General features: G+C 48.1%; 1 protein-coding gene across 2 annotated transcripts in view; it reads right to left on the reverse strand.

Annotated features, from left to right (window-relative positions):
* Positions 1-26,882, reverse strand: part of Arhgap25 (Rho GTPase activating protein 25) — a 75,858-nt gene that overhangs the window by 11,248 nt on the left and 37,728 nt on the right. For both annotated transcript variants that reach the window (XM_055617395.1, XM_055617396.1), the window contains exons 3-5: positions 23,053-23,140; positions 19,160-19,276; positions 3,918-4,125 (exon numbers count right to left, since the gene is read on the reverse strand). In XM_055617395.1, coding sequence (XP_055473370.1) covers positions 3,918-4,125; positions 19,160-19,276; positions 23,053-23,140 — 413 coding nt within the window. The remainder of the gene's footprint in view (positions 1-3,917; positions 4,126-19,159; positions 19,277-23,052; positions 23,141-26,882) is intronic.

A 26,882-nucleotide genomic window follows, 5' to 3' on the forward strand; every position in this document is an offset into this window, starting at 1 on the left:
TGTGTGTGTGTGTGTGTGTGTGTGTGTGTGTGTGTGTGTGTGTGTGTTTCTTTTGTTTTTGTTCCTGTTCTTCGTTGCCAATTTCTGGCTTTGACTTCTGCGCCACCCCCACCCCCACCCCACACCTGCCTCTGCAGCCTGTGAACTTGCTACCTCTGAAGAACACAGAACCGTACAGAATATCATCTGTACTCCAAGGCAGGAAATTTAGGCTGGGGATGTGCCCTACTGAGTCACTGTCTGAAAACACCCCTGAGGGAAAGAAAACCCAGTGAGGGAAAGAACTTTGAGTAAAGAAATTAGCATAGAAACCCGAGAAGGAAGCAGAAGACCGGTGATCTGTCAATCTTCAGGGGAAAAATTCTCCAATATGTCACAGTGTACCCGTGTCTTTATTGTATCTGGGACTCCGGCTTGTTTGTGGTCCTCTCCTCTGTCCCATAGGCAATGAAGCTCCTGCATCCTAACCCTAATCCATCATCTCAAATGAATCCCTCGCAGCCCCCTCTTTCCACTCCTAACCAGAACGCACTACCATCCCAGACCCCATCTTTCCCACCCTATCTACTACCAGCACGGCTCTAATATACAGAACACATCCATAGGATGAATGAAGACAAAAAAAAAGAAAAAAGTCAGTGAGAAAAATAGTATCAATAAGGGGGAAAACACCCTTACAGAGAAACCTCATGTTTTAAAAGGCAATTTTATTACAAGAAACTAGAGACAGCAAAGATACCCAACATTAGGAATAGAATGGAGGGCAGGACAGTGGTGGCACATGCCTTTAATCCTAGCACTCAGAAGACAGAGGCAGACAGATCTCTGAGTTTGAGGCCAGCCTGGTCCACAGAGCAAATTACAGGACATCCAGGGCTACACAGAGAAACTCTGTCTCAAAAAATCAAAAAGAAAAAGAAAAGAAAGAAGGAAGGAGAAAAGAGAAAGAGAGAGGAAAGAAAGAAAGGAAATAAGGAAGGAAGGAAGGAAGGAAGGAAGGAAGGAAGGAGGGAAGGAGGGAAGGAGGGAAGGAAGGAAAAGAAGGAAAGAAAAGGTCGCCACAGATAAAACAGGGATAGTTCAAAGATTATATCATATTATATTATCTTTTTAGACAGCCCAATTGATTTTGACACGAACAATGCAGACAGTGTCTGAGTTTAGCCTGGATAACTGCTCATTCTGTTTTAGTGGGTCTCATCATCAGTGTCATTTTTCATGGGGACTTCTCTAGTTCCACCAGACCGTTTCAAGCCCCACTCCTCTGAATTCTTGGGCTTGTCTCTAGTTGTCATTTTTAGCATTAACATGGTGGAACTTGTGCTGATTTCCGTATATCGGGGACACAAAGTCACCCACCACGTTAGTGTGACTCCAAGGTCACCCTTAGGATCCAGGTCTCCAGGATCATTCTCCTAAGTTGGCTGTCCCTCAAAACCAAAGGATCAGCCTTCGATGACTGTCTTTGTCAGTTCTGATCCATCTTGGGTGGCCCTGCCAGGGTGCCTTGGAGCCCCCATGTGTGACATGCGGCACGCCTGTCCGTTTTCACTGAGGCACAGGGACGGGAAGTACATCAGTGCTGTGGCCAGGAGGCATCCAAGCCCAGCCAAGAGTGGCGGGGAGATTTTAAAACTGTTTTTGCCTGTATATGTGTGATGTGTGCATTTATGCATATTCACACGCATGTGGGCACACGTACACGTGTGTTTGTGTTCCTGTGGAGGCCAGAAGTTGACATGGGTGTTTTCCGGGCCTTGTTCCCACCTTAGGTTTTGAGGCAGGCTCCTTCATTTGAACCCCAAAGCTCAGAGATTTGTCCAAGCTAGCTATCTGGCTTGCTCTGGGGTCTCCCAGCCCAGCCTCGGAAGGACTGGGATTACAGACAGGTCACCACGTCCACCTGCCGTTTATTGCTGGGGATCTGAACTCTCCGCCCCACCTTTGCTTGTGCGGGAAGCTCTTTAGCAACGGAGTCATCCCCCAGCCCTACAGGGAGGCTTTTACATTTGCATTCCTCTATTTGTGAGAACCACACACACCTGTGCTAGAGTATCACCAAGCAAGAGCCCCGTGTCTTTTGTTCAGGTGAAAAAAGAATAGTAGCAGATCATCGGATGGAACAAAGTCTATGGTTTTGTGGGAGATCTAGGAGCACCCACTGGCCCACGCTAAGGATGCCGGGCAGGGCCTTCGCGGCCTTACCACTCCTCCTGTAACTCACTGAGTTATAAAAACTGTTTAGGGTTCAAAAGAGCTATAACTGTAGGAAAGGTTTAGTTTATTCCTCAGCTATGCCTGTGGCAAAAGCCTGCACAGTGCTAAGCCATGGTTGTCCATAGGTGCTGGGACATAATCTTAGAGAAAGCCTTGACTCTAAGTATCTTGGAATTTAGCTAAATGATGAGAAAAACAACAAAATCCTACATTCTTCTGCAAATAAGGTTTGTCCACTCAAGGGTAGATGGACCCAGAAGGAAGGACTGTGTGTGTGTGTGTGTGTGTGTGTGTGAGAGAGAGAGAGAGAGAGAGAGAGAGAGAGAGAGAGAGAGGAGCTTTCTTTCTCCTCCTAAGCTCCTGAATTTTATGGGAATTAAAGGCTCCATAGCCACCACACCACCCACACCAACCTGACAGAGTTCAAACTGGCATCTAAGCAGTTATTTGGAAAATCCCAGCAATAACCTCTTTCCTTTTGGCATACTGACTTTACAAGGAATAATCTCTCTTCGTGTTTCTTTTGGTCAACTCAAACATAATAAAAAACTGAATGCAAAGACAATGAGCGTACTGGAATAGGTACCTGCTTATGAAATGTAACTGATTGCACTGTTAAATGGGCCCATAACTGGCTATAGTTCCAATAGTAACCATACTGCTGTTGGCATAAACTCCATGGGTAAATTAACTTGTGGTATAATTTACTTATGGGTCGGAGAGATAATCGTACGGTAGGCCTAACTAAGACCATGATGGAGTGTGCATGGAGAGAAACACATGGCCTCAGAGATGCTTCCGTGAAAACACAAACAAACAAACAAAAACAGGCTGCATTGGTGAACAGAGTGGGGCTGAAAGGGATGAGCAATGAGACTCCTGTGCAAGAATGACTCAGCCGTCATGACTTTCCCCTCTGTACCGAATAACTCTAGGGGATTGCTACATTTGTAAACTGGGCGGCATTCAGGCCGGTTGTACCAAGTCGTGTTTGAGAAGCTGCTAATCTGGAGAGAGGGGCTGGTCTTAAGCCAGCGGGACAAGCATGTGCAGGCACCTAGGCACTGCAGCTGGGTGCGGTGTGCGGCTGGGGCTGTGCCGGCTGCGCATGGCAGCGGACAGCGCTGCTGGGTGCCTGGAGAGAGAGCAACTGCAGGCATGCCGCCACGCCAGCTCTGCTCCACGTAGGACTGGAGACCTTTGCTGAGGATAAGACTGAACAGCAGGCGCCCGTGTGTACTCCGGTCAGAGGCTCCGAACAGAGCTCGGAGCCGCACTGTACTGTCTTGGACACCTGTGAGAACGGCTAGTTCCAGCCACTTCTGGAATGCTGGAAGGCGTTCTGTGGACACAGGTGTGTGGACCCTCCCTCACATGTTCTTCATGCTCCTCGCCTGCATGCTGAGGGAGCTCTTAGGCTAAGTCCCAGCTTTCCCCCAGGCTCTGTGTCTCCCCTTCCCTCACATCCTAAGCATCACTCAAATCTGCCCAGAGCACACTTTCATATAAATCAGCAGCACACTCTCCTAACTGTGCCCAGGCCCCCACATCCGGAGTGGTAACCAGAGCAACCTCCTCATTCTATTGTAATCAGGGGCTTTGGGGACCTCTGTGGAGGTTCCCTGGCTCCCCTAGGCCCTCTCTCCCCAGTCAGGTGGGCAGAGGCAGACGGGACCATGCCTGTAAGAACGACAACAGACCTGTCAAAAGATGGCCGCTCTCCCGCATCGAAAGCATCCCTCAGCTGCTTCACGAGGTTGTCCTGCCCTGGCAGGCGGAAGATGCCCTCTTCGCTCACGCCGTGCTCCAGGATGAACTCTGCACACTTCTCCACCAAGATGGGCACCAAGTGAAAGCCAAACTTCTGCTCGTAGGCCACAGTCTCGTCCAGGCGCTGGCCAAACACCGCTGGGAAGAAGAATATGACATCTCCAAGTTATTCTGACCTTCTTTGAATCCGTGGGTAGTCAGGGGTTTTGTACATTTTTTCCCTTTTAAAAAATATCATCATCATCATTATTTTACATGCATGGGTGTTTTCCTGCATGAGCATCCTTGGAGGCCAGAGGAAAGCATGGGACTTCCCTGGGACCCGAGTTACAGATGGTTACGAGTTGCTATGAGAGTGCTGGGGATCAAATCAAAATGAGTTCCTCTGGATGAATATTCAGTGTTCTTAACCAATTTTTTTTTACTTTTAAAACACTATTTATTTTAATTCGGTTTTCGAGAATTTCATACACAAACACTGTGTGTACATCATTTTCCACCCCACTCTTCCACCTCCGACTCTGGTCATGTGCCCGCCACTCCCTCAGATCCATGACCATTTCATCTTTAACTAGTGCTTCATATACACGCACAAATACGTCTGGCTAAATCCGTTCATTGTTGCTCTATGTATGTGTTTTCGGCTGACCGCTTGGGGCTGCATAAGCTACCAGAGGGCTTGCCCCGGGTAGGCTGGTCTATGGGAGCTCTACCAGTAGCCATTGACTGCCTGTAGCTCTTCCCTAGGGTAGCTTCGTTCAAGGCCTCCCCCCCCCCAACACTGGCATGTCAACAGGTGTTGTCATTGTTCAGGCCATGTTTATTTGACTATATTTTTTAGTTTCTCGTGCATACATGTTCCCACTTAGATACAGCAGACACTATCTCCCAGCCGAGGCCTTCCAGCCCTTCCGATCTTTCGGCCCCCTCCTTGGCGACATTCCCTGAGTATTAGGGTTCTGTTTTAGATGTGTTAATTAGGGTTGGGCACCACATAGTCAGCTGTTCTCTAAACTTTAGGCCAGATGTGGACTTCTGTAATGGCCTCCAGATGCTGCAAAAAGAAACTCCTTTGGGGATGGGTGAGAGCTGGCCTCATCTGAGTGCAGTTAGGAATTATGCTGGCTTAAGAGAGTGGCTGAAGTAGCTCTCCTCCAGGGTCCAATACCTCATTGGCATCAGTAGTTGGCAAGCTTTATAGCATCAGGCATAAATTCCTTCCTATTGAGGAGGTCTTCAATCTGATTGGACAGCTGTTGGTTGCCCCAAAATAGAAGTGTCGTGGTCGCACGCCTGGGGATACCTTGCCATCCTGCTCATTGTTGTGGCTTTACAGTGGGGCAGGACTATTGATTGTCTTTCTCCTTTGGCAGGTTGCATAACACCTCTTGACACTAAGAAAGCTGCTGAGAAAGAAGCTCCAAGTCAGCCCCAGCTCCATTCTGAGTCTTAAATTTAGTGTGTGTGGTATCTTCAGCGTAGAGTTTTAACCTTAACTCCTGGTAGGAATCCAAGCACAGCTGCAAAAGCTGTTGGTCCTGACCAACAGTTCAAAGGGAGGTCTCTATGCCTGCAACTGGGGGTTAGACAGTCTATGGGAGCATTATTGATGCAGAAGAAAGTCAAAGGAATAGAATTGGCATTATAAAAGACTTAATGATAGATTTGCTTAGGAGACATTAAGTCACACAAGTAAAATTTAGATATAGAAGCACTGCCTCTAAAATAACCCTCAAGGAAGCAATATGCCAATCAGACCTGCTAGAGATAAGTGAAATGCAGGGTGCTAGGTTCTAAGTGTTTATTCACCAGGATTGACCAGCCATCAGGCTCTGTGGTGTTTGAAAGAGAATGCCCCCCTCCATACATCTGAATGTTTGGTGATCAGGGAGTGGCACTATTTTAAAGGACTAGAAGGTGTGACCTTATTGGAGGGAGTGTCTATTGGGGGTGGCTTTGAGGTTTCGAAAGCCTGGTGGCTTTTGACAAGCTAGGCCCAGTGGCTTGCCCGTCCTGCTGCGTGCCGATCCCAATGGGTCTGACTGCACACTGCCATGTTCCCCATCTTGACGAAATGGACTAAATTTCTGAAACCACAAACAAACCCCAACCAAATGTTTTTTAAAATAAGAGTTGCAGTGGTCATGGTGTCTCCTCACAGACTCTATTCCCATAATGAAGACCTACCTCTGAGGGTCTGTCCAAGGGGAACGGAGTGGGGCAGGGTTACACAGCACTAACCCTGGCCCACCATGAAGTACCCTGGGCTCTTATCAGGAGAGGTGTAACTCTGCCAGGTGGGCATGATGACCATGGGTGACAACTGAAGGAGAGCAGCCCGGTGTGCCTGAAACAATTCCGGCACACGCAATGATATCTTTGCTGTGTAAATCTCACAGCTGCCTAAGCCGCCAGCCTTGCAGTCTCCTGTCTCTGTTTAAAGTATCTGAAGTGAAACCTGGGGCTGGGACCCAAAAAAGATGTAAGGAGGGCAGCCAATGTAAAATGCATAAGCCCAAGGTGTATACAAGCTAGTAAAACCTTATTGGCTACCAGCTCCAGTCAGCGGAGAACCACTGAAGAGATTTCCTTCCTCTCTAAGCGTGTGGAGTGGCTTCTCTCTTACTGAGAAAGCGTGTTATTTCCATTACCTTGTGACAGATAATGACATTCCGTTATGACTGCATCGTAAGGCCTCACTGCCAGGGCTTGGCTTCTGAGTACGCCCCACCCCAGCTACTGACCTGGCAAGCTTACCGCCTCCAAGGCTCAGCATGGTTGACAGGGACGTGACTATGACAGTGTCACCCCAGGGCTATTGTCAAGATGAAATGAGTGAGCAAAGGTACGCAGAGTACCTGACACGCTCCCTAGTGCGTGACGCTCAGGAGAAGTTGAGAAGTATCTTAAATACATAAAAATGTGGGTCAAAACGGAGGCTGGCAGAAACAGCCCCAAATGGCCAGCCTTGGCAAACACGAAGGATTTCTCTCTCGGGTCTAGTTTAATATCATTGTCCTAAACTCTTGACAGGCAACACAGGAAAATCAGGAACTGGACTGTTCTGGTGTCATGGAGTACCAAAGTACAGGAGCCCATCTCTCGGTTACCTCGGATCGAGTTAAGCCACGATGACATTTCGTAGCATTCAGGTGGTTTGCTCTACTATCGAAAGCACAACTACAGTGAGCGTGTTCACTAGAATGAGCACGTGCAAAGGCATAACACTTGGCTATTGATGAGTTAACTAACTAGTGTTTGGATTGATGAGCACGGAGAGTCCATGCTGTCAAGCTATTTTCTTGGGGCAACTTTCCGCATGATGAACTGGAAGGTTAAGCAGTTTGACCCGACGGTACGCAAATTGCTTCGCAAATTTTTTTTTTCCAAATTACACAGCCTCCAGTGAAGCAAGCGTGGGCCAGCTCCACCTCAGCCCTGTCAGCACCCTGCTCTGTAATTCACTCGCCCCTCTGCCTGACAAGATTAGATCTGAATGAAGACAGCCATGGCCCACCTGCTCTTCCCGAAGGCTTCCAGGCTCCCCTGTGCCCTTCAGGTTCAGAGGGCGATGGCTTCAGGTCTTTCCAAACCTGAGCTCTGTCCTAGAAGGTGACCTCCTGTAAAGTCACCCCCTGACTCTCCTCTACCCAGACTCTAGTTATTATAGATTCCATCTACGAAGAACTATTTCGATTTCTGAATCCCCGTGCCGTTGTGACCTCTGCTCCAGGATCTAGCATTTTCAAAACTCTCTGCCACTTACTTTTCTAGCCCACTGGTCTGCGCGAGCACCCGTGCCCCGGCTTTGAGACCGTACACCTCTTCCCCAGTTGCCACAGCAGTGTTCTTCAGTTGCCACCCCCACCCCTCCAGTGCCTGGTGGCTCCTCCCTTGTGGTATCTGGCTGAGGGCATTGTCTCTAATCCCAAATCTGCCCAGACGGCGCCAGCTTGACCTCAGTGTATCTCAGTGCTCACCTGACATCCACTTGCCATTTTGTATGACTCACTAACATGGAGTCAAAGGCCCCTCGCCCTGATGTTCCCAAAACCCAGTGCCCTCCAGTTCAGAGGTCCTCAAAGACTGTCCTCCCTCCGGTGTCCCCCTTCCCTGCCTCCTGGGTTCTATTTGTCTTTCCTGGGCTTTTATCAATACCACCATCTCTGCCAGGCCTTCTTGCTCTCAGGTAGAGAGACTGTGTCCCACGCCAAGAGATCTTCTTCATCTATGTCCATTCTACCCCCCTTACACTGGGCTATCAGACCTTGTGTGCCTGTGTCTGGGCATGTGACCGTAAGTTCCTGTGGTTGGAAACACGGGGAAGGACTCTTGTCTTCCCCCAATGAGCCTGTCACGAGGAGGATGGCCAAGAGATTTTGCTGAATTACTTGGTGGGTTACTATCTTTAAACTAGTATTTTCCATAGCTCGTGGTTATTTTAGCATTTCTTTGGGTGAAACACTAACAGCCATCTCTCTCACGTAAGGAATCCAGCTCCCCCTAACAGTCATTAAGGGCCCTGCAAGGGCTGTGGAAAGATAAGGAGCACAGAGACTTTGTCATTGCCTCCAAGTAGCCAACTACCCATTATGAAAACAAAGGGACCACGCAAGCACGCACGCATGCATGCACACACGCACAACTTCTAAGACAATCAGAATGTTCAAGACCACACAGAACTTGGCTTCCGTTTGCTGTGACAGGAACTGGATAGATATTTCCACCACACCAGAAGATCATGATTGAAATGATCTGACTTCTAACAGAGACCATCATGCCACACTGGGAAGTTCTCTTTGAGAGGTACAGAGAGCCGCTGCCAGGGGGAATGGCAGATGTCTGCTGGAGCATGGATTGTGGAGACAGGTGGACACCAGGTCTAGGCAGGGACTAATAGCCCACATTCCCTGAGGAAAGAGAGACTTCTGACTTCTCTCTTTCCCAGAGTCCATAAGCCTTCCCTCCAGCCTGCATCCCCTTCACATTCTCATGTTGCTCTTACCAGGATATTCATTTCTCATATACTTTTCCTCCTAACATCCCTACCCTGTCAGGCCCCACTACCCAAATGTCTGACTTAGGCTACTGAGAACTGTGAGTGCATCAGATTAAACGGGGATAGTGCCCTATCCTGGAATTGTGCTATTCCAGCCATGAGACCTTGGGTCTGAATTTCACTCTTGAGCAGCGTCACTCCCTTTGTGCTCACTTCCTCACCCCTCCTCCCTGCCCCAGCAAGTCAGGTGACTCCCTCCCTGGGGGAGGACATAACCAACTCCCCAGCTCTGCCTCTCCACCCCCCTCCTCCACAAGGTCTTTCCTCTCTGTCCTTCAAGACTTACTGTTTGCATGATAACGTTTTCTCTTTGGATATGAAGAGTCGAGAGAGTCTACATCTTTGCCAATTTATAAAGAATAATCCTCTATCTCATTTCTATAAACCAGCCATTCTTGCTTGTTTATTATTTACTTACTTATTTACCACTGTACTCAGAAAATATGTGTCTCCTTCTGGAGGGCATCTTCTCCCTCACAGACCACTGAGTTTATTCAGTTCCCAGCCTCTCAACCTATCCCAGTCTCGTTTCTATAGTTCTTCTCTTTGCCTCAAAACTTCTCAGTTATTTCTGATTTCTCCCCAGGGATGAAATCCTGCCCTAGAGGATTCCATATCTGCTGGTCTTTCCCAAACACAGATGGTGTATTGTTGCTTCTGCTTCACGATCTCTCCATGTGCCTACAAGACTCTCATTCTCCTCCCGACGGCTGCCCTGGGCCTCCTTTACCTGTCTCCGTGCAGCTAGGTACCACCTAAAAACCAGTAACCTTTACAACTAGCCCTCCTCGCCCTCTCTCCTCTGTTTCCCTAAGCCCACACAGAACAGTGACTCTCCCAGTGTCTTCTTCAGTGACGCTATCCTCCTGCTTCATCTCTAGTCCCAGATTCCCCCACATCACTTAGTCAACAAAGTACCAAGTGTCTGAGAACACAGGACCTCTGGTGGCAGATATCTAACTCCACTGGACCAGTCAGTGAGACCAAGAGCATCACACTGGAGTTATCCCTAAACCTGCCATCCCTCCCAACATACCGGTCTGCTGGAAATGTTAATCTGCTCTATCCTCACTGTCACAGTCTACATTAGTACAGTCTGGAAGGAGGGACAACTGAGTTTCTCGCAAATTTTCTTCTGTAGAATCCACAAAATCATTCAGCAGATCTGCGGGCTCCTGGGAGCTCAGGTCATGTTAGAATAAAAAGTAGGCTTGCACTTAAAAACTCTCAAGCTGGTGCCCTTCCTCTTATGCTCCTGGTCATCCAGTCTTCCTGAATGAGGATGTCTTTAGAAGGGGTCATGGAGCCCTCTCTGAACCCACAGATCTCCCCACACACGCCCCTCTTTTGTCACTTCTTATGCAGTTTTGTGATGATTTATTTAAACAGCGCTCTTCCACTGGGCCGGGAACGCCTCAGAGACAGACAGCCCGTCTGGCTCACCTTCTATTTTTATCTCCTGGCACAGAGGCTGCCTCAGTCCTCAGGAACAATCCACCTGCTGTCTCCCATGCGTCCCACTCTCCACACTACCCTCTGGTCAGCGTTTCTCCATAGTCCCTCTCTTCAAGGAGACCAATGGCCTTTCCGTTTATTTAGCTGAGGAGTTGAATTTCTAGCGCTCATCTCAAGCTGCTCAGTCAGCAGCTTGGGGCACAGTAGGTCACAGCCTTGCAACACTTTCTAGTAGCTCCTGGAACTTCCTCCTTAGTGTCACCGTCTGTCCTTACCCCCTCCAGTGTTTCTTCCTTTCTCCCTGACCGCCAAGCGCCAAGCATTAGCTTGCTCCAGGCACTCTCCTCACTCACTTCCTTAGAAACTCATGCCTCTAGAGTCATGTGCAGGATGAAGTCTGCACACTTCGTATGCGTAGAACTCAGCCAAAGCAGCTCCCGCTAGGGGGAGGTCACCCCCATGCCTTAGAGACAGGAGGGCTACCGTGTCCCTTCCTCCATGAAAAGAGTACCCTATGCCTGTCTTGGTTAGTTGGATCATCCCTCACCACAGACAGGGGCGTGGCACCCAGAGCAGCCTCTGGGATCCGACCCCTGAGCCCGTAACCCCATCTCCCAACATACACTGCACCGCACTGCACGGCGGTACTGGTCTCATTCTCTAGGTCTGTCTTTACCTTTGCCCCCAGGTGTACATGGGAAAGCCTGGATATGGGGACAGAAATAGAGGCAGCCCAAAGACCAAAAGTCTAGAGAGGCCAGCGAAGAAGGACAGTTGGGCAGGTGTTGCTAGAAGACAATACCCTGGCCTGCCCAGGTTGTGCCCCTTCCTTCAGGGCCTCTGGGCGCCATAGTTCTGCTCTTGGCAGCAATGTGACATCGATTAATTCATTCACCAGAGCTCATTGCACACCTTTACTTGGAAGGCAGATCTCTGAGTTCGAAGCCAGCCTGGTCTACAGAATTAGCTCCAGGACAGCCAAGACTACACAGAGAAACTCTGCTCAAAATGAATTTTATTAACTAATAAAGAAAGAAGAAAAAAGAAAAAAAAAAAGAACTGAGCTCAGTCAGGTTAGGAATTTCTCTAAGAACATATTTTATTCAATGGATGAATGCCAATTCCAACTGAATATCAGTTCATTAAGCTGCACAGGCTTTGGGTCTGGCTAATTCTTGGTGTGACCATTAACTGATTTAATTGGACTAATATGAAGCTGGACACCAAGAGGCTGAACTCAAGTTTGGAATTTGCCTAAAACTATATAGTTTTTCCTCAGGCCCTCTGTGCAGCAGCTTTTATTAAAGTCAACGGGAAGTCAGGCAACCGCTCCTTTTAAGAAGTTAAGAAACAAAAGCGGGCTGCGGAGACAGTTCAGTGGGTAAAGCGTTTGCAATGCAGGCCCCAGAACCTGAGCTTGGTCTGCAGTCTTAGTCCCAGGGAGGTGGAGGCTGTCAGGCCCAGAGGCTCACTGCGCAGCCAGCCCAACCTACTTGAGTCCCAGCTAATCGAGGAACCACAGCTCAAAACACTAGGAGGCTGGCTCCAGAAGAATGGCCCCCAGCGTTGATCTCTGGCCTCCCTGTGCACACACTCAATATGTGTGAGCACATGCGTGGGCGCACGCACACACACACATGCTTTTAAAGGGGGATGGAAGTATGGCTCCCAGCGTTTGCCTATCATGCATAAAGCAGCCCCCCCCCCAAGTCACTGTAATCCTATCTGAGGCAACCATCCATATCCAGCAGGACCCCGGGACAGAGACTCCTGGTGCTTCCCTCACACTTGCTCCAGTGCCAATCCCACCTTTCTCACACCAGCCTCCCACCACCCATAGGTCCCCAGACCTAAGGCTTTGAACAGAAGATGCCTTGTCTTAAACAGCCCAGGACAGTGACAGCTCACATCCTCACAGACGACACAACTGCCCCATCTGTTCCCTGTCTATCTTCCACTCTCAACCCCAAACATCCCTGGGCTAGCAAACCCCAGGGCACTGAGTGGTTTAGGCTAGACCGGTTGTGACCTCCTCCTCTATCTTGTGTCTCCTCTGTTCTCTCTCCGTTTCTCTGAATCTTTCCCCCAGCCAGGACCCCAGCCCAGCCCCTGAGCCAGCTTCTCAGTTTCCCAGGGTTCAGCCTCAGACGCACACCCTCTCCTGACAAGCACAAGAGCAAAGAACAGCTGAGAGGAGTGTCCTCTCGTGGAAGAATGACAAAATGGGAAAGAAATACCTTTCTTTCGGAGCTTGGGAGTTCTCTTCCTGAAGTCCCAGCAAAAGAGCAGCGCCAGGGTAGGAAAGCCACAACCCAGTTCCCAGTGCGGCATCCTGGGGACGTGAGGCATGGCTGCGAGCACTCTGCCGCTGAGGAGCCAGTCTGGCCTCTCCTCCCGGACTGCCAGAGCTAACTGTCCTCTCTGGCTCCCAGATCAGCACATGCTTGCAAAGGTTGCTCAGGTTCTGACTCCTGGGTGGAATCCGGGATGTGTCGGCACCTGCCCGGCCCTTTCCCAACACTTCTCCCTACTCACCTTTGCTCACAAGAGGCTCCCCTTGGCTCTCAGAGAGTAAACATAAAGCTGTCAGAGCACAATAAAAATAATGCCTCCTTTTACTTAACGGCTAATTGTCAGCCGCCATTCAGGGGACAGCTCTGGGGTGGGTTAAAAGACTGAAAAAAAAAAAAAGAAAGAAAAGAAAATCCTACACGCAAGCGTTTACCAGCATTGCACCATATATCAAGCTGTCTGGCAGGAACACAGAATGCCACTTAGCCTTTATGAAGCCAGCCCACCCGCTCCTGGAAAGGCTTTCAGAGATGCGCATGGCTCGGCCAGGGTCCTCTGAGACAATGATCTCAGACGTAGGCTGTTGGGTGAAGGAAGCGGCTCCCCACTCCTGTTGGGAAGACAGAACAGACTGCTGCAACTGACCCCATGCCTACTAGAGACCCTCACAGAGGTTCAGACAGGAAATGAATCGCCAGGGGTAGCCTCACACTGCCAACCCATTTTCATCCCCCTGTCACTCCCCAGCCAGGAATCGGGACTCCTCTCTGATGCCACCCTTTTCCCTCCACATGGAACTCACACCCACGTGCTGGCAGGGTTACCTCCAGAACGCTGTGCAAACCTGTTTGATTCCCCCGGCTCCATGGCCACCTTTCATACAAGCTGCCACCCATCCACTCTTGCCTGGATGATGGCTCCGGTTTCATTTCTGGTCGACCTCCTTCTCTGTGACCGGCTGCCTCCAGCCCAGGATGCGATGCACACAGCAACTGGAATGATCTCTAAATGTAACCTGACTTTACCTCCTTCTTGCTTGAACCGTTCTCCTGTTGCTCCTATCAACCAGCACCAGCACCAACTGTCTCTTCCGCTACCACCTACCCTCACCCCACCCCCACCCCGCACTCAACTTTCTGTCTCAGGGCATCTGAAGCTGCTGTTCCCTCCAGTATAGACACCATTCCTCTTCCTACTTCTTTGTCTGATTCACCTCTCCTGGCTATTTGGAGCTCAGTGAGTCATTTCTAGTTCAGAGAAGCCTTCTTCAACCTTCTTCACAAACTTTACTTTATTTCATGCGTTTTGGTTCTGGGATACATTTTTGTTTCTATTTTATGAGGCAGGTTCTCACTGTAGGCCAGCCTGACCTGGAACTCATTCTGTATAGCCCAGGATGGCTTTGAACTCACAGAGATCCTCCTATCTCAGGTCGAAAGGACTGGGGTTACAGATATGAGTTATTGCACCTGGCCTTCATAGTGTTTTTCAAAGCTGTAATTTTTATATTATCTCTTGGGTTTTCAATTTTAATTTTAGTATCTTTTAGTAGACTATGGGTTTCTTGAGCGTGATTTCATTCTCCTCCCCCATGGGGAAGACCCCTGGGTCTTTCTCCCTAGTGTTGGCATGTGATCAATAAAGAGTTTTAAGGTAAGTGAATAAATATGTGTCTTTCTCGTGTTTAGGAGCCGGGGAAGTGGGAGATGGTGGAGTTGGTAGAAATAAACAGAAACCATCAGGCTTAGCCAGAGAGACTAGGTCACATAGAACACGAGGTTTTGCAGGGACAGCACATCTCACTGCTGCACTGAGGTGTAGATTGTGAAATTCTGTTCTGAAGGGTGTAAAGAAACAAAAGACTAGAGGAAGAAAAATTCCTTGAGGCTTATAATGAGTAGATATTTACACAGCATAAGTCTTGGGTTTGGCAAATCCACAAAGAGACTTAAACAAAGGAGCCGGATCCTGTCTCCGAACTGCAGCAGAGAGCAGGATGAAACTTAACACATGGTTCCTCTACCCAGGAGCCCCTGAGCAAGCACCCAAGGAGAAATGAGAAGCAGTCAACAGAGACCCCATGTGCAGCCTGGACCGCCTGTTCCCAGGGCACAGAAATCAGTTTTTCAGCATAAGGACTTAAGATATGATCTCCACGCTGAGAGGAGAGGAGACTGGAGGTGCAGGCACACACACACACACACACACATTAGCCTGATGAGAAGGCACCAAGCAGCAGCTACCTGAGGAGATGTGAGGATCAGGCAGAGCCTGCCGGAAAGGAGGGACATCTGAGAAGCCAGGAGACATGGAGGCCACCTCTTCAGCGACAGGAGCAGAAAAACATGTCAGTTCTGCCCAGAGTGGCTTCTCTCATTTAACGCAGGCACTTAGGCAGGCTATGGGTGTCTGAAGACATCCCGCTGAGAAAGGCCAAGCTTTTCATGTCCAGCTATCATTCCGGCTAGTTTCCACCATTTCATTGGATTTTCTGAGGGTGTCTTTGGATCAAGAAGAACTTCAGCAAGTCTTGTTTGTTGCTCAGTAGAAAATAATTCGAGAAAGAGCAATTCACTTTACTGAGTCCTTTCTTGGCTGAGCATCATCCAATGGCAAGAAGAGCCTGAGAGAGTGGCCTGAGTGACTGCTGTGGAGGACTATTCCTTAACACAAGCCACACACTGTTTCAGGCCTAAGAGACACAGAGAAAAGCAATTTCTGCTGCATAGATTGAAGACTTTAACCTAATGAGGAGAGACGATGAACCAAAAATGAAGAACAGAAGACTAGGGAGGGCTGAAGTAGGTGAAGAAAGCTACTAAATGTCATACAGAATGATAGGGGGGTCTTGTAGAGGTGATCTTTAGGCAAAAACCTGAAGAAAAGCAAACAACACACACACACACACACACACACACACACGTGGCAAAGTCATGCTGAGGATTCTAAACTGAGAGAACAGAATTTGCAAGGGCCTAAGGCAGGAGCATGCCTGTGGTGTCTGAGAAGGCTGGTGATGCTGGAGTGAAATGGATGTGGAAGAAAGTTCTAGAAAACAAGGACAAAGAGGTGATCAAGAGGACATTGTTCATCATAAACCAGTGTAAAGCCTTTAGCTCTTACTTTGAGAAGGGGAGAGTAGAAAAGGGTCGAGCAACGGGGCCTTGACATGACAGGTGTGAGGCTCACTCTGATCAGTGTGTCAGAGGGCAGATGCGGAAGCTTAGCAGTGGGTCTGTGCAGGAAAGGTTCTTTCTTGACCAGGTGGAGAAGTGAACATAGTGAGAAGTGGTCGAGCTACTCATGGAAAATGCAGAGCTGCCCTAGGGTTGGAACAAGATGGCGATGCGTGGTGATGATGTCACAGTTTCTAGGAGGCTATCTTGTGACCCAGTTGCTGTCCACTGATGGCCCTGGCCCTGCCCCTCTCCAGATAGTCTCCTGAGGGAGGTTGTCTGCTCTTTCAGGATGGAAGTTCTCTGACTTAACATGGCAAGAACCAGTGAGCAACATCATGGAGTGTCTCGAGCTCCGTTGTCTGCAATCTATGTTTGGTACGAGGGAACGACTTTTTAAAGAAATGCTGTGTAGCAGTCGCCTTTGCAAACCAAACTTTTACCCTGTCCGTCACCAAGTTAACAATGTGCTTTGAGATAATTTAGGGATATGTACTCACTCTGCTTGCACACTGTGTCCCCAGCCTGCTCAGAATCGACTGACTTCCAAGATGAACAACTTAATCGACTTTACCCCACGCAGGACTCCTGAGCTACCATGCTTTCTCCTTCAGGGCTCAGTAAAGCTCAACTCAAAACAGCAAATGTGTATGTAAGATGTGGTGACGAGACCAAAGACCATTTGCTGAAGGCAACAGGGCCTTGAAAGCAATGCCCCCAACAAAAAAGATAAAAAAACCAACATGCAGGTATAGGTCGATTCTATCTGGTTGTGGCTTTGTGTGCTGTTCTGGGTATGTAGGGCCCTAACAACTATTTCTTCCTTTCCAGACGCCTGTATCAGATTAATCAAGACAGAAATCCTTAGTTCCTTTATGAGGCCATATTCGCTGTGGTATTCGATAAATAGAGCAGTCTTTGTTCCCAAGGAGAGATTAGAACCCTTCAGTCTTGAGTAAATGACACAAGGGTCAGTTTCCCTTACTTTACTCTGCGAAACTGCCACATTGGTCCAATGAGTACTCACTGCCTCACAGCTAACACTGTTCCCTGAACACGCTCATGCTGTGGTCCCTGGCTCTCCCCACACCCAGGACTTAAGCTCAAGGCTTGATGAGAGGAACCCTTTGGATATGGGGACAGAGTGTGGCAGCTCAGTGTGGCCAATCTCATCCCGGCTGGTAGAAGGTACAGGTCCCAGGAAGAGCACAGATAAGTTTGAGACAGAGCAGATGCAGAAAGCTAGACAACACCCTTGACCCCTGCCAGTGACCAAAGCCCTTCAGCAGGAAGAGGACATGTCAGCAAGCTCTTGATCTTTTGGCCCAGGGCTTAAGGAAGGTCATGGTGAAGCCATTCCAGAGGGAAACAGTACTGGATCAAGCTTTCACATGTTAAAAAAGAAAAAAAATATTTTTCTTGGCACAGTTACTATAATGAATGCTTGTGCTTAGGACTTGGAAAATGGCCAGTGAAGCTGTGGAGCTGTCTGTGCATTAGTGCAGATGTTAATGGCGGCCTTGACAGATACACTCCTATTCGGATGGCTTCTCTTTCTGAGCCTCTCCTGGTGGACCCCAGGAGCCAGGTCCTCAGATGGAACTCTGCCCTCAGCTGATCCAGGGAGAGTTTGCTTCTCAGGAGTTAACAACACGGCTGCAGAGGCCCAGCTAGTGCTGGTAGGAGAGGCCCGGAGAAGTGGCCCGGCCGAGGAGTACCTGTGGAACAAGTGTGGGCGAAGGGGCCGCTGGCTAGACAGACACAGGCAGATGTGCAAGGATGTCTGTGGGCCCAGGAGAAACTGACAGAATTCCATTTCTCAGTCCCTGTGTCTGTGAGGCCCGTGGCAGTGCCTGTCCTCAGAACATCTACCCGGCACTCTTTCCTACTACCTAACATCATTGGAGCTGATGTCTCTTCTGCATCAAAACAATCCTTCGAATGACTCACTAAGATTCTATCAGAGGCAACAGACAGGTGGTCCAGCAGTTAAGAGGGAAATTGCTCCTGCAGAGGATGAGCGAATGGTCCCAGCATTCATGGGCAGCCCACTGCTGGAGCTAGGGCCAGGAGATCTGACATTCTTTTCTGGCCTCCACAAGTACCACATGTGTGTGCATGTATACGTGTATGTACAGGCACAAGCACACATAATGGAACTATCCCTTTAAAAAGATTTTACAGTAACATAGGATAAACACAGTTATGCTATATGTATTCTTCATACATATAAATTTTCATATATTCTACATTTATCTTTCAGGAAAAATATATGTACATACAACCCTGGTTGGAACATGGAAACATTAAAATAACTCAAATGGCTAATTTTTTTTTCAATTTCACATAAAATTATTTTGGTGTCCTTATAATTTCTGAAAGAAACTGTTGGGAAATCAAATCAATGTTTAACCATGAATGCTTCCATAAATGAGTTCTAAAATAAGAGACAACATCAATAATTAATTACGTATTTATAGTTTTCCTGGAGTCAACACAAGTAGTTTGTTTTCCTAAAATGTTGGAAAATGGTAGTTTGTGAACTTACCCATTTGAGTTATTTTTATGTCTTTATAAAATGAAGAAAACATGCTAAGTTTACATTTGTTGATTTCATATGTAGTTCGTATTCATCAGGTTTTTGTTGTTTGTCTTGCTTGCTTTTTGTCTTTACAGACCAGCCATTGGCCAAGTGTGAAAATATCCCTAGGAGACCCAGAAGCCTCAAGTGCTTAGTCCCCATCGCTGGAGGGCAGGCGTCTTTCTGTACTGACCAGCCTTGGTGGCACATCTTGTCATTAGCCCTCTCAGGTCCATAATGGAAACACCCATGGCAAGAATTAAAGCAACCAGGAACCCAGATCACTAGTCAACCTCTTCATCTCAGAAAGGGTACCTTAGCCAAAGTGAAGAAAGCCCGACTTTGGGATGTCTCACTCCTTTGCTGACAAAGGCAATGGACTCACTGATTATTCTGTTTGATCTGGAGCTGGAGCTTTGAGGTGAGCTAGGAGGATAGCTAAGCGCATAGAAGCCTCTTTTCCCCATTCTCAGCAGAGGACATGGCCAAAAGGTCTCTGATTTCTTCCCTGAACACTGTGCAGAGAGGTGGTATCTAGAGCCTGCTTCTGCTCCTCTTTCTCCTCCTCCTCCTCCGAAGCCTGTTCAGAAGGGCTGTGTGAGTCCTTACCTCCAGAGGGTGTGCCAGCAACTCTCCTGAGGAACTTAACCCACTCCTCCATCTCCACCTGGGAGCTGGCCATAAGGACGTAGGAATCTTGTCCCATGCGGTTCTGGTCACATGAGGCTGGAGGAAAGAGGAGCACAGGAAGGTTGTAGAGTGGGAGGAGCCAGAGCCGGGGAAGGGGAGCGCTGACCCTGACTGGTTTCTTAATTCGTTAAGCACTGACAGTCAAGTGACTTTGCTCCGGCCCTGGATCCTGAGCCACCTTTATGGCTGTAGCCCATGGGCATATTTCTATTGACTAAGTCGCTGAATGCAGGGCTCGCAGTCACCCTGGCTTGACAGAGAGCTGCTTCCACAGAGGTCAGAAGTCATTTGCTACTGACAGGAACAGTAACTGCGGCATTTGGTTCAGCATTCAAGGAGACATCTGGTCTCCATACCCACGATGGATAGCCTGAACTCAGCTATGGAGATCTGAAAAGGGACAAAGACCCAAGCGTGAGGGACGAAGGGCGCGAGACTGTCTTTCTCCTAGAACTGGTGTCTCCTGTCACAGGATGTTTGGACCACACAGAGCCTCACAGAAGGTGGGTTTCCAATACCTAGTTAAGGGGCACATGGAGATTGTCAGGACCTCATCTACCACTTCCACTTTAAGCTTGAATAAAGGTTAAATGTATCAAATGAGCAAAAAGATGATGGAAATGACAAAGAGGATAGAGGGAGCCCAGAAAGGGACAAAACAAAAATGAGGAAAAGTGACTGAAGAAGAAATGAGGGAGAGAAAAGAACCTAACATCTTCCTACACCTCCTTGCAGGAAGAAACCTGCTGGTTTAGAATTTTCTTTAAGTGATAAAGGTGTTAGAAGGGACAAAAAGGATAGCAATCCCCTCAGTTACAGGACGCTGGTGAAGCTCAGACTTCCTACAAAGCCAGGTCAGCTCAGATCTTTCTGAGCTTCGCAGTGTCCTAAGGGCCCAGCCCCGGACTTTCCTGCAAAAACCAGCTTTCCAACCCCTTTGGTTATGGCCTTCTGCATATAGCATAGTATGGGTTCTTTCATGGTCTGAGGTGAGCTGATTCCAAACCCATCTTGTCATTGTCTCTTTGCCACAAAAGCTTTTCCTGTGGGTATCTTCCAGGAGTGAAACTGGAAGCGAAAAAGTGCTCAGGAGAAAACTAAAAACTACCCAAGTAGCCACAGGGTCCTTTTAAAACGGGGCAGGGAGCTATGTTGTTACCAACTTAGAGCCATTAGGACTAAAGCCCACAGATGCCCGCTGGAGCCCAACCAGGCAAGGCTGCTGCCCTCCTCCTCCCTATGCAAGTCCTGCTGGGCAAAATCTGCCTGGTGTCCTTCTCTGCCACGAACACACTTCAGCCTGCTGCTCTGTCAAAAGGGGCCTTCTTGGTTTTCTGGTTGCCGGGAGAGACCCCACTGGGAAACAGTTCCTTCAGCCACCACCTCTGATGTCTCATTGCACGCACCTGTCCACACCCCATAACTTATTTTGTTCTCAATTCACATGCGTTTTGAACGTGAGCCGTATTATACCACTGCTGCAGTTAGAACTTCCGGTGGCTTTCCCTCCTCCCAGACAGAAGTTCAATTTTCCTTGATTTCTGAGATGTGCCTATGGAATCACCCCTCTCCTGCAGTCATGTCACCCTGGCCACATTGGTCCGCTTGGAATTCTCTCGAATGTGGAGACTTGGGGACATTGTACTGGCCATCCCAGTCCTGAGAAAGGCTACCTTCAGCTGAATATTTAGCCTTATAAAAAAAGATTTCTTTGTTTGTTTGCTTGTTTAATGTATATGGATGCTCTATCTGCATGTACACCTGCACGCCATAAGAGGGCACCAGAATGCATTATAGATGGCTGTGAGCCACCATGTGGTTGCCAGTAATTGAACTCATGATCCCTGGAAGAGCAGACAGTGCTGTTAACCACTGAGCCATCTCTCCAGCCCCCAATATTTAGTTTTCTCTGTTAGCATCTTTGTAAGTTTACCCCAGTTCCACGTTCTCAGTGACACACCTGTTCTGCTATTAATGACAGAACAGCTCCCTCCATTCCCCCTCAGTCAGGACGTGTTCCCTCTTTGCCTTAGTTTTTTTGATCCATCAGGAAAATTTCACGGTTCACCCAGACTATTTGGTGTGTGGCCAGACTGTTACTCATGTGTGGCTGTTTCTGTTCTTTGCTGCCCACAGGCCCTACCAACAGCACTGGCTCAGATGCTCAGCATATTCAGTGCTATATGAATGATGGAATCTCCTCGGGGGCTGTGGATGAAGCTGAATGAGATTTGTCATACAGCAGAAGGAGCTAAAGGTCGGGGGAGAGAGGGGTGCACATCCTCGACAGTTGCCAGCTACAAGTCAAAATCAAAGGCATAACTACAAGTACTGTGCGCCCCTGAGACTGGAAACTGCAGAGAGAGGGCCTTGATTAGAAATCTGGTTTCTTACGGCATCATGACCTGCTGCAAGAGGAGGACAAAGAGACGGAACCGAAAAGTTTACATGTCTTAGCCCAGGCTGGTAGAGTCTTGGAAATAGCAGTGCTACAGGAACACAGGTTCTGAGTTTAGGATTGCTGTATGCTCAGTGGTCCATATAAGAGGTGCCGGAATACAGTGACAGCAAGAGACAGAGATAAACAGTGAGACAGAGAGACAGAGACAGAAGGAAAGACAGATAGAGACTGAAAGAGAGGGGGCAGAGAGAGAGAGAGCGAGAGAGCTCTATGGGAAGGTAGGGAAGAGCCTGTCTGCCATCATCTTGCCTGTATATACAATCTCCTTACAGGAGCTCCTAGGTGCTCCTCTCTCCCTGCGTGAAAACCACCCAGACCTCACACCTCACTTCATTTTTCCTTTATGTGTGTGTGTGTGTGTGTGTGTGTGTGTGTGTGTGTGTGTGTGTGTACTGTCAGCCAACATTAAGATTTTTCTGTGTCATAATTCCTGCCAGATGTGCAAACATTTGCATGGTACTTACTGTATATTAGGCACCAAACCAAACATCTTATCCAGACACCTATCTCCATTTAATCCTCATTGTCACCACTGTCCTCATTGCAGATAAATCAGAAGAGTCAGAGGACAATCAGAGGGGCTGCTGCACAGTGAGAGACATAGTCAGGATTTGGGTGTGGGTAGCTTGGCTCTCGACAGGACACTTTTCTCTTTTGCCATGCTACCTTTACCCCCATGTCCCTTTTGTATGTGGCTGCCTATTTGAGCCAGAAAGAGATGTCCAAGAGAAAGGAACCCGTGACCTTCTCCGCTGAAGTCAGGGAAGTGGCAAGCAGGCAGCACAGCGGAACTGGCATTCCTGGCACGGATGGGGCTGCCTCAGAGCAAGAGACAGGGAGGAAGCAAATCAGGCCCGAGGGGGCAGAGGCAGGGGTATGTGCCAAATTCCCTTTGCTCCTAATACGTCCTTCATGGGGAACAGGCACCCCCCAGCATACAGCCCATGTGCACACAGGGGACTTGCAGCAGCTGGCATGTTTTAGGTTCTCAAAAGCCTAAACTTCCATTTCTCAATTAGGTCCTGTCAGAACATATGGGACCACGGACATTCTATCGCCGCAACCCACTAAGTGCCAGACTCGCGCAGCTCAAATGCATATTTTGACCAGCAGTGTTCTGCAATACGGGGGAGCATGGATGACGACTGTTCACAGGGAAGTCCCAGAGCCTCCTGCTACAACTCCTGGCTCCAGGAAGGCTCGTGGGATTGCACAGAGTGAGCACCCACTGGCTGATCACCTGGGATGAGTTCACTAACCATATGAAGAGCTGCTGTGAGTTCAGAACATAATTGAATGGTGGACCACCGCCTTGACTTCTAGGCACCAAATGGAAATGCCGGCTACCCACCTGGAATAACTTCAAAGACAAATTTCCCAGCCTCTTCGGGGTTTGTGGCAATTTCTTTGACTGTACTGCCCGGCAGATACATGTAGCCCTGAAAGATGAAACACCAAAGGTTATGCTCTGCATGTCATCAGTCATTTGTTTAAACCGAGGAAGCTTTAATCTGGGGAAACAATGAGATGCTAACAGCAGGGTGAGGATGAGGGTAAGCAGTGGAACAGGAAAGCTGCCCCCTTTGAAGGGTGCCCCTCTGCCTTGGGCAGAGTTAGCAGCAGCTGCAGGTGCCTAGGGAAGGCAGGGCAGGGTCCTGACTGGAGCCCCCTTGTCAGGTCACTTCAAGCCAAGTGTACACACTGCCTGGGCATCTGCCCTGGCCTTCCCCCACGGCAGCTCACAAGCTCCCCACAGCATCCAAGATGCAAGGACCATCACTTCCAACATCCAGAGGAGATTTAGATGGAGAGCCAAAGGATGATACAAAGTGACATAGCCGATTTTTCTAGATGTAGTTACTCCTAATCTGAGCCTAAGTTGTCATTGTTCCAAACATCGTAACAAAAAATTAGCAACAGTGAAAGCTGTAAAAGAATGGCAGCTTAAGAAAATTCCAAAATAACACCAGAGGCCTGGAAGAGGAAAGCTTCCTGAGGTCTAGGAATAAAGATGTCTGAGAGAGAAAAAGAATAAGAAGGAAAAGGAAAGGGAAGGAGAGGGCGAGGGAGGGGAAAGAGAAGGAAAATGACGGGGAGGAGCAGAAAGTAAACCAGAGAAAAGGCTTCCAGTCTAGAAGGTAGAGCGCTGTGACCCTTCACCAGCAGGTCCTCCCCCTGAGGAGACCACCTGCCTCAGAACAAGTGCCTTGCCTGGCTGCTGTACTAGTTTGGGTTAAGGCCATGCCAGAGGAAAAAGCCTTGTCCTTTTTATACAGGAAACAAAGCCACCAGAAAGGGAAGGCAGTTTCAGAAGTACCTCTGTAAACTGTCGCTTGATATCCCCTGTCTCTTTATCACAAACTTGTAAGAGTAAAAGCACTGCGTTTGCTACATGCACGTATCATTCACTGAGCAACAGTCAGGTGTCAGATGCTGCTCAGATTAGTGGAGCAGATCCTTGTGAGAAATCCAGGAAGGACTGTTTTTCTCTGGTTAATTAGCTGTTACAGAGTTAATTAGCCACAAGTAATTAAACAGAAAAATGACGGTTTGGACACTGGGCTGTGGGAATCCAGAATTCCTGACCAGAACTTCCTAACCAGACTTAGCTCAAGAAAGAGGCCCAGTGTGAGTTCAAGTCACTCATACTGGCATCAACAGGCAGATCTCCCCTCCTGTTGTGCAGGACACTCTCACACAACATAAACAGGAGGGTGGCTAGGAAAAGGCAGTGGGGAGAGGGAGGGAAGTGGGACAGTGAGGAGAGGAAAGAAAAGGCCCCAGCATTCCTAACTACCTTCACTAACTGGAGGCAGGCCTGGGTGGACTCGGAGCAGAGCTGGAGCAGATTGCCCTGGCTTTGGAGGGCAGACTGAGGCACATCCCAAGGCTCTGTGGGCCAGCTGCTGAGCACCCATCACTGAAAGTTACACTATGTGAGTGATTGGTAAATTATTTCCCGTTTAAAAGGATGACATGGTTAGCTTCCTTAGGTGTACAGATTTTAGTATGCTTATCCTATATTGTATGTCTAATATCCACTTATAAGTAAGTATATACCATGTGTGTCTTTCTGCTTCTGGGATACCTCATTCAGGATGATCTTTTCTAGATCCCACCATTTGCCTGCAAATTTCATGATTTCCTTGTTTTTAATTGCTGAGTCATATTCCATTGTGTAAATATACCACAATTTCTGTATCCATTCCTCAACTGAGGGACATCTGGGTTTTTTTCCAGCTTCTGGCTATTGCAAATAAAGCTGCTACGAACATGGTTAATCAAAGGTCCTTGTTGTATACTTGAGCATTTTCTGGATATGCCTCCATGCCTAGGAGGACCCTGGGTAAGATGCTCAATCCCCATTCAGAAAGGCAAAGGGGACGGACATCGGAAGAGGGAGAAAACAGAATAGGACAGAAGCCTACCACAGAGGGCCTCTGAAAGACTGTACCCAGCAGGGTATCAAAGCAAATGCTGAGACTCATAGCCAAACTTTGGGCAGAGTGCAGGAAAGAAGGGGGAGATAGAAAGACCTGGAGGGGACAGGAGCTCCACAAGGAGAGCAACAGAACCAAGAAATCTGGGCACAGGGGTCTTTTCTGAGACTGATACTCCAAACAAGGACCATGCATGGAGATAACTTAAAACCCCTGCACAGAAGTAGCCCATGGCATATCAGTGTCCAAGAGGGTTCCCCAATAACAGCAACAGGGGCTGTCTTTGACATGAACTCAGTGGCTGGCTCTTTGATCACCTCCACCTGAGGGGGAAGCAGCCTTGCCAGGCCACAGAGGAGGACAATGCAGTCAGTCCTGATGAGACCTGATAGACTAGGGTCAGATGGAAGGGGAGGAGCATAGGTGAAGAAGAGGGAGGGAGAGTAGGATTGGGACGGGGGTAGGGGAGGGGCTACAGCTGGGATAAAAGTAAATAAACTGTAATTAATAAAAATAAAATTAAAAAATAAAAAAGAAGGGCGTGGGGCTGGAGAGAAGGCTCAGCAGTTACCAGTGCTGACTTCTCTTCAAGGACCCTGTATTGGTTCCCAGCACAGTGAGTGACCCATAACCTCAGCTCCAGGGAATCTGGCACCTCTGGCCTCCTTGGAAACCTGCACTCACGTGCACAAATCCCGCCCCCGATCCCCACATAATTTTAAAAGTAAGAAAATAAAAAGGTAACATTAACCCAGACTTGTCATTTCCTGTGCTTTGTCACATCTTTCTATTTTGCCTGTGGTGTGATTTATCCATGTGGTAAAGATTTTACATAACACCGCACCACTCTGGTCTTGACATCCCGCAATACTACGATTGTTTTATTATTTGATTTTAATTTATGTGTATGAGCGTTTTGCCTGCATGTCTAGCCGTGTGTCGCATGCATGCCTGGTGCCTGTGGAAGCATAAGAGGGTTTGGAGTCACAGATCGTAAGCCACCACGTGGGTTCTGGGAATGGAACTTGGGTCCTCTGGAAGAGTAGCCAGTGCTCTGCTGAGCCATCTCTCCATCCGTCATGAGGTATTTTGAATCAGCCATGAAATGAATAGTTACACCGCAAAAACTGGCAAATTCTACATAAAAACTTGCCATCAGAGCTTGCTGTTAAGCATTTACTAGCACGCCACCAACAGGCCTGTTGAGTTAAATCCCTGCGCATCAAAATGTGGGGCAGAGGTTTTCTGTAAGGTGAGGCTATCATACTCTTCAGCTGTGCACAATGTTCCTGGTCCCTAGTTTCATCCACTGACATGTAGAATGTCTTACCCACTTTGGCAAGAGGACATGGTAGCTCAGTCATGTACATTGTATAACTCTGATTATTACTGAGATCAAAGTTTTAATACATCTTGATTGGCCGTTGTGTTTCTTTGGTAAATATGGCCATTTTCCTACTGATTTGTTTAAATTTTTCTCACAGTTTTAGAGGAATATTTTAAATATTAAGGGCATTTGTTTACCAAATATACACACAGTTTCTCATTTATTTTTTGAAGTTGTATTTTCTTAATGTTGATTTTTAATTACGGAATAAGCCAGTCTTTTCTTTGTGACATCCTTGTTGCTTTAAAATACAGCTCCCCAAGCCCAGGCAGATGGCTTCACATTTCTTTTGGCAATTTTTACAAATGTGTGTTTCCCTTTTAAGTATTTACCCACATTCGGGAATGTAAAAAT

This window comes from Psammomys obesus, unplaced genomic scaffold, assembly GCF_907164565.1.
Source record: "Psammomys obesus unplaced genomic scaffold, mPsaObe1.curated_primary_1811, whole genome shotgun sequence".
Classification (NCBI taxonomy): Eukaryota; Metazoa; Chordata; class Mammalia; order Rodentia; family Muridae; genus Psammomys; species Psammomys obesus.